Here is a 14081-nt window from a genome sequence, read left to right as displayed (position 1 = left end):
TGCTGTCTTTAAGCCGTAGCCTTAAAACCAACTAAACCACCAGCTACCCCACCCCACTTCATCCTTTCTTTCTTTGCTTGCAGATATATGCTTTGGTAGGGGTGTCTGTGCACTCAGGCAAGCTGGGCACAAGGATCCCTCTGCCCGGGCTGATCTGGGGGGCAAGTCGGGGCAGGTGGGGATCCGCTAAGGTGAAGAGAAATAGGAGCCAGGCGGGCGTTTTGTGGCTTTTACTCTATATATGAAAGAAGACAAAAACATACAAAGTATATGTACAACTAAAATTCAACAATATATACAGAAAGGTTGCTCGGGGAAAGGTCCCTCTCGCTCAGTGGTTGAGGCTGCCGCCGGGCAGCGCTGAACCGCCCTTCCCCAGCCCGCGGCGCCGGGTCTGGGTCCGGGTCCGGCCGCGAATCCCTCGCTCTGTCCTTCCTGCTCGTCTCCGGGAGTCTGTCCGGCTGTGTGCGGGTGCGGGGCTGTGCGGATGAGGGGGCTCTTCGGGTGAGAGACGGTGGTTTCTTCTGAGCCGCAGCCCATTACATTTTGAGAAAGCATGCAGATTTTGCTTCGTGGTAAGGTTCCAATCTCACAGTATATTTGCATTTTTTTCAACCAGTTCTCCTTTTCCCCCCCAATCTTAATTTTTAAAAAAATCACTTCTTCTGTCTTTTAATCCTTTCCCCAGTTCGGATTTGGTGAATAAAAATGAAGGAGCTCTGACTAGTCTCTCTTTCATCATGTAATGTCTTTAGCTCATTAAACAAGTAAAAACGGCTGCCATGGTAGATTCAGGTTCTTGTGGGCAAAGTCTGTAAAAAGTTTGTTTTGACGTATACTCCACAGAGAAAGAGGCTGGTGCCTTGGAGTCCAAAGGAAAATATCCTAAAGAGAAGTGTCTTCTGTGCGCCAGAATGAAAATTGTGTCTTTCTGTTCAAGATCAATCGCTGAGGTTACTTAAAAAAAAAAAAAAAATAAAGCCACTCTGTCTCTTTGCCGCATCTACAAGTTCACACAGAGCCTGTTAGCTGGCACGGCTTGGCAAAGCAGGGGAACTTCTTGCCATGTCGAGACGAGGCGTTCTTGGGAGATGATTTCTCTTGGACAATTCACATCATTTGTGGTCTCTGCATTGTGTCTTGATGTGGAGAAGAATACCAGTGAGAATAGCCAGGCATGTAGCTGTTTGGAGGCATATTGACTCCCTTGGCAGAGGCTGAAACGTCCCAGACTGGAGGCAGAGCTGGAGAGCGAGGGGAGAGGGCAGCGGAGCCGGGCAGAGGGTCGCTCTCGTGGGGGTTACTGCCCTGCTTCAGCAGCTTCTTGAATTTGGAGCGCTTGTTCTGAAACCAGATCTTCACCTGTAAACCGAAACGCAGATATTAGATATTAGGCTGCCGTCAGCGCCCAGGGCACGGCAGGGAAGACCCTGGGGGCCGGGGGTCTAATCGGGGGGGAGTCTTGAGGGCACACGCCAGTCGGGTGTGGAGCTGGGAATGGGGAGAAGGGAAGGAGGGGTAGCTACGGCTGCTCTCGGGCTTTGGATGCAGCTGGAGAGAACAGGGGAGGCAGAGCAGAGCTGGAAAGCGAGAGGGATGCAGGTTTTAACCTGGGACGTGGCTTTCCCGAGCAGGCCACGTTGTTGTTTCCCTGAGCAGACCACATGCTCTGAGGTCTCCCGTTTTAGCACCTCATTCAGAATTTTGGAGGTCATTTGATCGTTCGGGCAAACTGTTGTCAAACATGGGCAATCATATGATTTTGTGCCAGGAGACAAGAGCCAATAGACAAAGGGCATCTTACAAAGAAATTGTGCTTCTGAAATCCTCACGATCAGATCAAGCAGTCCATGCTGATGTGGCAGGGGAGGAGGCATAATAGTACCAGGATTGCGGCTTTATATTAAAATGGATTAGTAAAGAAAGAATATTTGTATTTTTTCTGTGAGTAATAGTATATCAACATTGCTTTGGGTCTCATCCTGCTCCTAACCCAGCAGAACTCCCGAGGAGGCAGCCTGCACTCGATAAGGTGTGCAAGGATCAGGCCCACTGGCAGGTCAGAATTATCATAGCAATTATATATAGGTAAGACATATATACAGAATGTATTTTTTTTAATCAGTCAAACAGAAAACAAATTTCCCATGCGTATTTGGCCTCTCAAACTTTGCAATCATAATGTTAGGGGATGAGCAGGGGGTCTTCTCTGGCTGCAAGATCAGGATCGGGCCCCTAAAAAAAATCTATGCATACGAGCGAGAAAGAGAGACAACAGTGAGACAGAGCGTGCATGCTGAGGATACTAAAATCCCATTTGCAAAACCATCAGGCCCCTTCCCGTTACTAATGTTTGCTGAGGATTTAAAAATCGCTGTCTGGAAGAGGCTGTTACCAATGACATTGATAAAATCCTGAAGTTATTTGCTGGGCTCATAGATTCACATGATAACATTTTGCCCGGATTGATCCCATCTATCCAAGCACTTCTCCACAAACCCCAGCCTGGTAAGCCTGTAATGCCTCGTATGTCTTTCAAGCTTAAATTAGCAGAATAGCACAGCTACTCCAACCACACTTAACTATGGCTTAACCTGCCATAATTTTGTACACGGCTGTATTTGATCTTCAGATCTATTATCACCTTCCGTACATTTTGCCCAAGGCTAACCACTGCATTTGCGTTAGTCATCCAGGGTGAATTAACTATTGATTTAACAGGTATTTCCTAACGCGTTCCTGCTTCCCCTCTACCTATAAACGTTGCGACGAGGCAGCTTTGCTTTCAGCTCTACCTCAGGCCCAGCGATTCCTTGCCTTTGTTTTGATCTCCTTTTCACAGCTGGGCAATTGCATCTCAGTGCCGGAATTATCTGAAAATATAGGCAATTTTAAAATACCATGTGTGGCATCAAAAGGGAGCGCTTGCTCGCAGCCGGCTGAGGGAAGGGCGCGTTCAGCTCTCTCTGCGGCTGCCCGATCTCTGCCGCGCGTTAGGTAAATCCCAGCGTGGAGAGACGGGAACCGTGTGCTTTACCTTTTCTACCGTTCCCGACAGAGGCCAAAATGTTTAGGGAGCATCATACTTTGCTTGGCCTTTGTTGCTCGAGCAGGTTTCAGTGATTTGGAATTCCCAGTAATTACCTGTGTCTGGGTAAGTCCTAATGAAGCTGCCAGTTCAGCTCTCTCTGGAAGTGCCAGGTACTGAGTCTGCTGAAAGCGATGATTTAAAGCCTGGAGTTGTAGACTAGAGTAAATGGTTCGAGGCTTCCGAATCTTTTTCCCTTTTCCATTAAATCTGATTTCACCGTTTTCAATCACTGTGGTTTTTTGCTGATCTGCAAGCAAAACAACACAGCTGAAACATCACCCTCCTTAGCTATTAAACGCGGGTATTTTGGCTGCCACGGCTCCTGAAAACGCCAAAGCCCGTCCCGACGCCTGTTTAACTCCAGGCGCAGGCACAGGCTGCCGCTTGGGAGCTACCGGGAGAAAAAACAGCTGTCCGGGCATGGTGGGCACGCTCTCCTTCTTCCCGGGAAGAAAAAAAAAAAAAAAAAAAAAAAGAAAACATTTTTTAAAATTTAAAGTGCAGCGCTGGCTTTGCGAAGGTATGCCTCGTTCCAGGGCCATCCAGGTTTTACTCGGCTAATTGACTTCGCGTCGCCAGTTTGGTGGTCAGTGAATCACCAGTCCGAGACTTTTAACAATGCTTTCCCTCCCCCCCGCACCCCTCCCGTGCCCCTCTGGATGGATATGTACGTCTCCCTGCAAAAAAAGAAATACATAAATCAGACGGCCCCCGAGCGGAATGCGACCCGCTCGCCTGGAAACTTTCACTCCTCAGGTGTTAGCAGGAATTTTGCCTAAAGCCGGTCCCGCCGTAACAAAGGAGCGCCGAGCGCAGCCCCTCGCCGCCGGCCGCGGGGCGAGCGGGGAAGGCGCCGCTGGCAGCGCCGCGGTAGCGCCGGCAGCCGCCGCTGGCGCGGAGGGAGCGCGGCGGCCCCGGCGCCGGTACCGCAGCAGCAGGCCCGCGGAGGGGCCGCGGGAACGGGCACCCCCCGCCTTTCCTCCCGCCGTCCCGCGCACCCGGGGCTGGCGCCTGCCTCGGCGGGAGCGGGGGGCACGGCGGGGGTCGTTCTGCAGGTGCCCGGAGGGGGGGCCGGGAAGAGGCCCGGGGATGCAGGGAGCGGGGGGAGAAGCTGGCAGCGGGTTCGGGAAGCGGTGCCGGCTCACCTGCGTCGTCCGCCCGCGTCTGGCTGGCCGAGCTGCTGTTGTGGTAGGACTGGAGGTAAGGGCTGTGCTGCGAGTGGCTCACGTAGGGGTAGGCGGCCAGCGAGCGGTGGTTGTAGGAGCCGGCGCTGCCGGAGTAGGGCGAGCTGTGGTGGTGATGCTGGTGGTGCGGGTGCGAGCCGGCGGCGGAGTGCAGGCAGTGCAGCGGGTAGTGGGCTCCGGCCATCGCCGGCGAGCTCTGCTGGGAGTGGGGCGGCGGCGGCGGCTGCGGCGGCGGCGGCTGCTGCTGCCCGAACTCCATGAAGGCGGATTTGGAGGAGTCTTGCGCGTCCAACCCGTCAGCCATCGTAGTCATGGTCATCATCAAAGTTTGGGAGGGAGAGCGCGGTGCTCCCCGGCTCGCCCCCCGCGCTCTGCCTCCTCTCTGCCCAGCCACCGCCGCTCCCCTTACCCGCCGCGGCACCGCTGGAGAGGCGGCGGTGATTTAATTTAATTTCTTTTCTTTTTTTTTTTTTTTCTTTTCCGCCTTTTTTTTTTTCCTTCCCCCCCTCCTCTCCAAGGAGCCGTTGTGCGAGGGGCCTCGTTCACTGAGGGAGGGGAGGAAGGGGAGGGCGGTGTGCGGGGTGTGTGAAGGGGGAGGGCGGGCTACTCCCGCCGCTTTTTTGCGCCGCTCTTTTCCCTCATCCCCCCGGCGCGTGGGGTGGGTGTTGTTTTTTTTTTTTTTAAGGTTTTTTTTCTTTCCTGGGGGGGTGGGGGGGCGTGGAGGGTGGGGGCAGTTTGAGGTGGGAGCCGGGAAAGTTGGGGCTCCGGCGCTCCGACTCCAAGGCAGGGACGCGCACGAGTCGAATGGTTCGGCTCCGGAGGGCAGCGCCTCCCTCATTGGTCACTCGGCCCCCTGACGTCATAGCCGGCAGCGCGCGCGGAGCCCGCGCCCGCCCCCCTCGCCCCCCCCCCCCCCCCCCCCCCCCCCAGAGCCGCGCGCGTTGCGCGCCCCGCGCGGGAGGGGAGGAGGGGAGCGCCCGTGCCCATCCCCCGCAGCCCCGAACCCCGCATCCCCCCGCACACCAACCCCGCATCCCCCCGCACACCAACCCCGCCGTCCCCCACCTCCCCCCCTCCGCCTCCTTGCGCGGTATTTTCGCCGCGGCGAAGCGACGCGCAGCGCATTTTTCCCCGCTGAACGCAGCAGCAGCAACAGCAGCAGCAGCTCCCGTAATGGCTTTCAAATATATGCAAATGGCTACGTGCGGTTGGCGGTTTTGGCAAAAAGCTTGATTAGGATATAAACGACCCAAGGAAAAAAAAAAGTGCCTGCGCCCTAAATTTGTCTTTAGATTACAATTCCAGTTGATTTTATTTTATTGTCAACATTGTTAATGATAAAAATAGAGTCGTTTTACAGTTATTTTTACTTTCTGGAAGGAGGCAATTAGACTTCTAATCAGGAATACACAAAAATCTCCCATGATTAACTGCAGTACTTTGTTCAAATTGCTGCTATAAAATTCAGAACAATTTGCCTGTAATGATTATGGACTGGGTTTATTTTGGGAGGTGGAATAAAAGTGGATATAGCATAAATTATCCTCTAATTATACACCAGTGTCGCCTCAATTATCCTCTTATCAAAATGGTTGTCTAACTGCCGCATTTAGTTTCAATTCTCTCCTTTTTTCTATAAAAAGAACTTCATACCTTGTTATTATTAATCCATTTATTATTTGCAAGGGGATTTATATCCGAACATCCAGGTGGTACTACCACTTCTCTTTCAAAGATGGACTAGGGAAAGACATTAAGTTTGATCCAGCACGGCGGAGGATCTCTCTCTCTCTCTCCTCTCTCCTCTCTCTCCCCCCTCTCTCTCACCCCCTCTCTCTCTCTTTTTCCCCCCTTTCCCTCGCTTAAATCTCCTCGCGTCCAGCTAAGCATGAACTCCAGAGACAGACCCCACCGGAGAGGACTGAGGTAGGAAGGACCCTGCGGAACTCGCTAAGCCTAAAGAAATCCGAAAGTTGCTCTAGATGGGGAAAGGGGCTGGAGGCTTCGGGCTTTGAAAACCAACACCGGCACCAGCAGCCGCTGCTTCCAAAACCTCGCGCAGCCCAGAGACTTCCCCAGACCGATCCCAGGTCTTGACACTGCCTCTCAATGCGACATTCCCTGACATTCCCTGAGGATTGGTTTTCAGATTATGTATATGTGTATATATATATATATAATTTTTTTTTTTTTAACGCGTCGCTTGTGGAAATACTTAGAGGGGTTCAATTTTTCTTTCTGGGATTTTTTTCTCTTTTTCATTTTTTCCTTTATCTTGGAGTTGTGCTTCCCCACAGCCCGATCATTAGCTCTGGGAAGCCGAAGGATGCGAGCCCCCTCTTCGCAGACCGTTGGGGAGGGGGGGAAGAGGGGGAAGGAGGATGCCTAGCGATGCTCTGTCGGTGGAAGGGCATAACCCGTAGTCTCTCTGCGCTTGCAGTTCATATGGCTTGTTTCAGGGGGGCATGGGGGAGGCATGTCTTTTTTTCCTGTGTGGCTGGGATGTTCTGAGCCCCCTTAGCCATCCTCTCATCGTTGTTTCACTTCTTGAGCCCTTGGAGTCGGTTCAGTAACTCTGAATGCAGTTGTAAGTGTCTTGCCTTGTTCTCCGGCTTTTAACAAGGGTTCCACTTTAACACGCGAAAGGGTAACCCGATCCAGGCGTTTACAAATCTACAATGAATAAAAATATAGAGAAAAGGGGAAGAGAAAGGAAAGAATTCCTACTGAGACTCTTTATTCATAGGTGTAGGTAATGTACTCAACAGGAACAGGTACATTTGGCAGTTTTATTGCTTTATACCCTCCAGCTTGCTGTTAACATCATGAAGGCGTTTTTTTCGCAGGTGCACATACTAGCATTTTCTCCAGCAGCAAGAGCATGCATAACAAAAGATGTCAGAAAATAGGCTGGGGAGTGTTTGCAACACGTTGTTTTCTTGTTTCGAAATAATTCCTGCCTCATAATGGATGCTAACCCCGGAATGGGGGAAAGTTGGGCAGGAGAGAAGATCGCTTTGAAATAGTACCTATATGCCGCCTTGGCGGAGGGAATAAGGCGTCAGAGTCAGACAAAAAGGAGAAGAAGAAAAGACAGGGAGAATCTGCGGGAACTGCTTCCTGCCATAGGCAGCAATCGGAGTTGCTTGTGCATCTCTCGTTCAGCCCAGCTGACGGACGAGATGCGCTGGGGCGAGCGGGACGAGCAGCGGCCCGGGGGGAGCGGCGGCGCCGCGGGGGTGCGGAGCCCCCGCCGAGCCCACAGTGGGCGCCGGCCGGAGGGAAGAGCTGGAAACCCGGCGCTGCTCTTCCCCGGCGGTGCTCAGACATCCTCGTCTGTCGTCAAGACAGTTGACTCCGTCCAACCTCACACCGATAATTTTGCTCAATTTAATTAGGCCCACCGGGGGTCGCGGGGGACGTGGGGGTGGAGTGGGGAGCAATAGGGACCCGAGCCGTGCCCCGGTAGAAGCGGCAGCTGCAGGGATATTTCTTTTCTGAGGTTCAGGCAGGTCCTGGGCCCGCGCTCTGGAGGGGGATGCCAGGGCACAGGGAGGTCCCTCCCGCTGGGGACACTGCGCTGCCGGGCACCGCTCCTCCCTGGCTCCCATTTGCGCGTAGCCGAGCTCCGTCATCGGCCTCTTTCTGGAGAAAATAGACCAGAATCAATAGCTCTGGACGCATCAGAACAGTGGAGTGTCAATTTCCCAGGGTGGGTGACTCGTGAAAAAGGGGTGGGGACGGGCACCCCACACCTCCTAGTCCCCTTGCCCTGAAGTGTCTCCGAAAGTGAGCGGGCAGAAGTCACGAGTGAGAGGCGGGAGCCCACGAGGGGAGCTGCCTTGCCTCAGCTGAGCTTCCCGGGATCTGCGCGGGGCCGGACGGGCCGGGAGCCTGGCTGGATGGGGAAACGTGCCAGTTAGGGGGAGGCTGGGCACTGTCCCGGGGCGGGAGCCCCTGCACGGCCTCCTGTGAGCACACGTCCGTCCCTGGGAAAAGGCAGCAGGAATTAACCGCATACGAGCCCCCTTCCCGGCTTCCCCGCTCTTTCCGCGGCTCCCGGAGGTCTGGGTTGCAGCCCTGCTCGGGGGCGATGGGGATATGCCCTGTGCACTGTTCTGCGCTCTATTCCCTCCGTACCCGCGGGCCCTGCCCGCGCATCCCTGGCCGGCCTTCTCCTCTCCCCACCCCGCGGTGTAATATTCCCAGATAATGCTCTCCGCAAGTCAGCCCTCGCTCGTCTGTAGAGCAAGGAGGCCTTTGCATCCATCCCAAGCGGGATTAGGGCCAGTATCTCAGCACGCCCGGGCTGGCTGAGAGCCGCAGGGTCAATGCTACGCTCCCTTTCCTTCTCCCCGCCGTCCTCCCCTGCTCCGCTGTCGGGCGGAGAGCGTGGCACCACGCACCGGGCTCCCTGTGCCCCAGGACTGGGTGACTTCGTGCGACCGGTCTTCGGTGTCACCTTAAACCGCGTCGCTTTAATGACGTTTGTGGGTAATACTTTCAAAGGGCCAAAGCGTGTTTGCGTGGTTTAAGGTCACATTTGCGAGTCGAAAGATGTCACACAACAGACACAACAGCTAGAAGGAGCTGACAAACAACAGGAAACGGGGTTCTATTTTTAGGGTGTAATAGGAAGTTAATGTAAGCGGTCAGAAGCTTCCTATATGCCTCCGAGCACCTTCTGTTCCATTCATTCATTCATCCATTCATTCATTCATGCGTTCAACAACAACAACAGGGGAAAACAAACATTCCCCTTCCGTTTCTCATCCCATCCTTGCCGGGAAGTCCTGCTGAGGCGTTTGCAAGGGTGGTCTCTGCAAGCGGAGTCCCTCTTTCGGGTGGTTTATCTTGTTTTGTGGTTCGTGGGGAGGGGTGCGATAGCGTTCCCCAGGCGAGGTTCCTCCAGAAGGAGTGTGCTCTGGGATTATATATCCCCTCTTCTCAATTCACACCAGAGTCCGGGAGAGTGCTTTCTGTCTCACACCGGTCAGAGTAGCTGGGAAGGTCCCAGATAAACTTATTTCAGGAACTACGTAGGTTCGTGTGTTTTTGCGCGAGAAGCCCGTGTACCCGCGTGAATCAGATCTTGTAACAGAATTTTTTTTAAGTGGCAGAGAAATGCCGGGTGGGGCGGGGGGGACGGGAGGGAGGGGAAAAGGCAAAGATTAGATTAGTGAGGGATCTCCTGGTTTTTTAACAACAGTACGGAATCCACAAAGCATTCGAAAGGTGCTCGGGGGAGAGCGGAGGTCTCCGGCAGAGCAGTATGTGGAAAATCTCGAGGGAAGCGGAAAGCCAGAAAATATTCCGGCTGGCAGCGATCCGCTCCAGATGCGTTTTTGCGGAGAGGCTCCCTCCGCGGATGCACGGGACTTTCCCCGCTGGAGCGCGGCTGTGGCGGCCGCCAAAGGCGCGCCCCCGCCCCGCGGGTGTCCGCGGCCGCACGACGCTGATGTGAGAGCAGCTGCCCGGTATGGCTCGGCAGCCGCTGTCCTGCCCTGGCAGCGCAGCTTCGCCCGCTGTATTTACAGCTCCCAGAAGCTCAGCAAAATATCTCTCCTTGCATCTGCCGATGATATTTCTTTCTCCCGGTCTCTCAAGCCTGTTTACCCCAAAACACACGTCCTCCTCTCCTTCTGCTAGTATGTCGTATTGCCATCGTCCTAACAACTGAACGGTGAGGAAAGGCACCCGCAAGAGGAGGTCACCTCCTCACGCTGGAAGAGACTAATTTTAAGGAGAGACCGCGAATTTTGAGCGCTGCCAGCGCGAGAGCAAGAGCGGAGCGGAGGCTCCTCTGGATTTCAACCCACTAAGATTATAACAGACAGGCAGGCGTCAATGGCTTTCCATACCGCGAGTGTGAAGGAAGTGGCAGGGAAGCGGAGGGGGGGTAAACCCCAGCCCAGCCTTGCAGATGGATCACACACGCCGCTTTCTGTATTGTAGCCTAGGTCAAAATAATAGGAGTCAGAAGGGGAAAGATCCAGAGGGAACGAGCCACTGTCTCTTGTACAGATTTGTAGCGAAGCCTTGGCTGTGATTAAAACCTTACAGATAGATTCATTCAATGTGTGGCTCCGTAGAGAGTCGCAGATTGGGGCTTTTTGTTTGGTTAATGTTTTGTTGTGTTGTTGTCGTTGGTTGTTGTCCCTGATGGGGGGTATGTGTATGTGGGGGGGGGGGGGGGTGTATACCTGCTTTAAAATGCAATTAGGTTTCAAGCGAGTGGCTGCTCAGCTGGAGGAGGGAACCCCCGCGGAGGCCCCGGCCGCCCGCCTCTCCCGCACCTGGTCAGGTGTGCAGCCACACCGCCTTCAGTGAAACCCGCGGACAGCTCTCTCCCCTCTGCCCATACGGAAGCCTGCTCTGGGCATACGTGATCCCCGTCAAGAGACCGAGCGGGGGCTGTGCCTCCTTCGCCCCTCCGCTGGGACCCTTGTGGGATCTTCCCCTCCGTGGCAGCGGCGTGGGGGGATCTTCCCCTGCGAGGGCCAGGGGACCTCCCCGAACGCAGCCGCAGGTTTGCAGACCGCCGCCTGTGAGGCTTTCACTTGGCAGGCGTCCCCACCTGCCCGGGTGCTGCTGAAGCAGATGTTTGTTTTAGCGGGGACTTATGTTGTTTTGTTTTCTTTTCAAATGAAAGAAAAAAAAAAAACCTTTATCTGGCAGAACAAGATGAAATGCAATTAAAAAATAAAAACAAAACAAAACAAAAAACCCAAGCCACCACCGCTCTTAAGTGCCCATTTTGGAAGGGCTCAGAGGAGAATGGAAACTCGCGGCTCTTTTAAGTCATCAGAGAGGCTGCAATTTCTCCTGCGGTAGCGGCCAGTCTCACCCCGAGCCAAGCGCCGCGCCGAGCCCTCCCGAGCCCAGACACGCCGGATTCAGCCTCGGCTCCCACGGCCACTCTGAGTGCGCTGAGCCGGTGACACCAGCGGGGAACGTGTCACCCCGGCTGCGCTCTGCAAGTCTCGGATTCCGGCGAGAGAAAGCAGAGGCTTTAATTACGGCAAACGAGCGCGGAGTCCTCTCTCTTCAGTCTCTTTGCCTTCGTTTATTTTTAGTACACTTCAAATGTCTACACATTTCCCTTGTTGAGATCACTGCAATTATTTACTCTGCCTTTAGGGATGCATTTACCCAAGCAATGAATGGAAATGTAGTAAACACTGCGCAAAGTCAATGCAGCTATTGAGGTTTATTTATTAGGAAAAGAAGTAAATATCTCGGCTTTACTTGTTTCTTCGGGCAGACTCGTTATCTAGAGTAGATTGCAAGGAGAGTTCTTCACTTATTCCCGTGTAATGAGCCTGCTTTATACGTTTATCTCGTATCTGTATCTAGCTACAGCCACTTTTGTCAGGGTCTCAGCGGACTATAAAAACAAATCTAAAAGTTAATTTAGAAGGATAATCCGGAGGGATGCATTATCTGATCTCTCCATAGAAACTTAGCTAGGTAAGGTCCCGTATCTGAAAGCGTAAAGAGATACATACAAACAGAGCATCGCCTCCAGCAACCTGGATTCCGCCCGCATCCACCGTCCGGAGCGGAAAAGCTCTTGACACTGAGCGCGGTTTCACTGGCAGAGTGAAACTGCTTTGCCGGACTGACTGGTCCTAGTGTGACCACGGCGTTATCCTCCATACCGCAAGAATTATTATTATTATATTTCGCGAGTTGAGATCGTCACCTTTCTCCACCTGTGTTCCCTGACCCCTCTCCCCCCGGCCATTTCTCTCACGGAATAAAGGCAGGAGGAAGGGACACTGGGGGACGTGGGCGGTAAGAGCGCGTTAGGTATCTGCGGCGTGAGGCGCGGGAGGTATTCCGGGTTTCTGACAGCTGGATCTGAAACAAATCAGATCTGGATTAACTTGCCTGTTTTGTGAATTGTCTGCATTTGAGCAAGCAGCCCTCACCCACTCCGCTTCTGGCAGGTTTTGTTACACGTGCCTCTATAAATATATTATCCCAACCCTCTTTCCTCGTTGGAGATCTCTGTTCAACAAAACAGAAAACAGAACGAGGAGAAGCGATTTTCCTTTTTAAATGAAGACATTTATAAGTAACCTAATTTCGTATCGTGGAAGTAAATTTCATGCTAGGATATATTTTCCACAACATGTAATCTTTTACAGCCGGAAGACATTTAATTAAAGCCATATTCGGAGAAGTACGGCTTCAAAGCAGTCAGACGACCACATACCTCATTCATATTCAGGATCCGTCCGCGAATTCATATTGTTCTAACGTGGGACATCGCCCCTACGGCATAACTCTGCAAGGCCTGGGCAGCATGAGAGATAACACAAAGGAGGGCAGGCAGGGAACAGCACGGGCGCGCTTTACCAGGCACAGAGGTGTCTGTTTAACCCGAACACCACCGCTTTCTGCTTTTCAGCTCTCCACATTCGGTCGGAGGAACTCCCAGCAATTCACATGCACTAGCTGGGGGCTGGGAGGAGAGGAAAAAGTCCACGGAGGATGAGCCGGGGTTAAGCATCCCGAGTTGGGTGCTCCCACTTCGTTTCCACACGCTGCTGCCCACTTCATGTCGCCATGGGAAATACGTGTGTGGGGACAAGGTTTGCTCACACACGTTTGCCACCTCCTCAGGATAAGGCCGGGGATCTTGTGGCAGCCCCATTTCCTAGCATTTCGGGCTGGTCGGGAAGTGGTCATGCAGACTCACACACCCTACGGCCAAAGGGGAACTCTGGAGAGAGAGGGGATGGCGCCCTGCCGGCACTGCTCACAGGCATCTGTGAACTTTTTATCGCGCTCACACCGTCTGAAGGACAAACACACTTTCTGTTCACATTTGTGCCCAATCTCCTGCTCGACTGTTGGTTACTCAGATGGAGATCAGGGGCCCCCGAAGAAATGGGGGTGAAGGAAGGGAATAGCCCAGGCCCGAGGTGAGAGGGGGGCTCAGCTAGACATCCCGGGGCTCAGGTGCCGCTGTCCCTGTCCTTCCCAGCTCCGTCCATGGGACACTAGCTCTTTCGTTGAATTCACTGGTAAAACTGCCCTGAATTCGGCGAGAAGGGAATCGCCCCCGCCTCCCTTGGACAGTTTCTCTATGGTAACTTTTGCCTAAGCGGGTGCTTGGTGCCTCCCGCCTTTCCCTTGCCATTCCCGGGGCCGCTGGTGCGAAAGGTTGGTTCTCCGGGATCCAAGGAACTTGTGTGCTCCGGGGTCGTGTCAGCAAGCACTTTTGTTTTCTTCTCGAAAGGGATGGCAAAATGCTTCCAATGAAGCGGGGAAAAGCGAAGCGAAATAAACCCACAACAATTTTCCCCCCTAAATAAATCATCTCCCTGTCCAGCCCGAAGCAAAATAAACCCGCAGCAAAACGAGTCGCCCCTCGCGGCTGCCCTGCCTCGAGTCGGGGCTGCTTCGTTTCAGAGGGGATAAAATTCAGCGGCGAAATCAAATCAGAAAGGTTCTGGTTAGTTTCCTTGTAGTGGTAATTAAAAGTATTAATTGGTTGTGTCGACAGCTTAAAAAGACAGGTGTTGCTAAAAAAGCGCCATTAATCTTCCAGTCATTACCAAGCGGCGATGGGAACGGGACTGGGAGAAGGAGTCGATTGTTTACGAGGGTCTTTCAAGGTTTAAGAATGGAGATTATAATAATACTACTGCTAATCGGACGACTTTCTCCATTCCTTTGAAAAATGAAAATAAATCAAATGGCCAGCCTGCAGCCCTCAGCTAGAGCAGGGCAGGAAGTCTCTCACGGACTTCGACCCGTTTAAGATATTTTAACGTTAATTTTCGGTGCATATA

The 14081-nt window shown here is 53.2% G+C and overlaps 1 protein-coding gene and 1 long non-coding RNA gene across 2 annotated transcripts; both read right to left on the bottom strand.

Moving 5' to 3' along the window:
* Positions 1-215: 215 nt before the first annotated feature.
* On the bottom strand, positions 216-5033 carry DLX6 (distal-less homeobox 6). The gene is made up of 3 exons (XM_036395472.2): positions 4237-5033; positions 3145-3338; positions 216-1362 (listed from the first exon to the last, which is right to left on the bottom strand). Exons 1-3 carry the CDS (start codon positions 4595-4597, stop codon positions 1111-1113), a joined length of 807 nt encoding a protein of 268 aa, XP_036251365.1. The 5' UTR covers positions 4598-5033; the 3' UTR covers positions 216-1110.
* A 6437-nt stretch (positions 5034-11470) lies between these two features.
* On the bottom strand, positions 11471-13279 carry LOC118694449 (uncharacterized). The gene is made up of 2 exons (XR_004981449.2): positions 12497-13279; positions 11471-12138 (listed from the first exon to the last, which is right to left on the bottom strand). It is a non-coding gene; the product is annotated as an uncharacterized LOC118694449 (long non-coding RNA).
* Between the last annotated feature and the right edge of the window lie 802 nt (positions 13280-14081).

Source organism: Molothrus ater, chromosome 1, assembly GCF_012460135.2.
Source record: "Molothrus ater isolate BHLD 08-10-18 breed brown headed cowbird chromosome 1, BPBGC_Mater_1.1, whole genome shotgun sequence".
Lineage (NCBI taxonomy): Eukaryota > Metazoa > Chordata > Aves > Passeriformes > Icteridae > Molothrus > Molothrus ater.
This window is presented reverse-complemented; position numbering and strand designations above follow the sequence as displayed.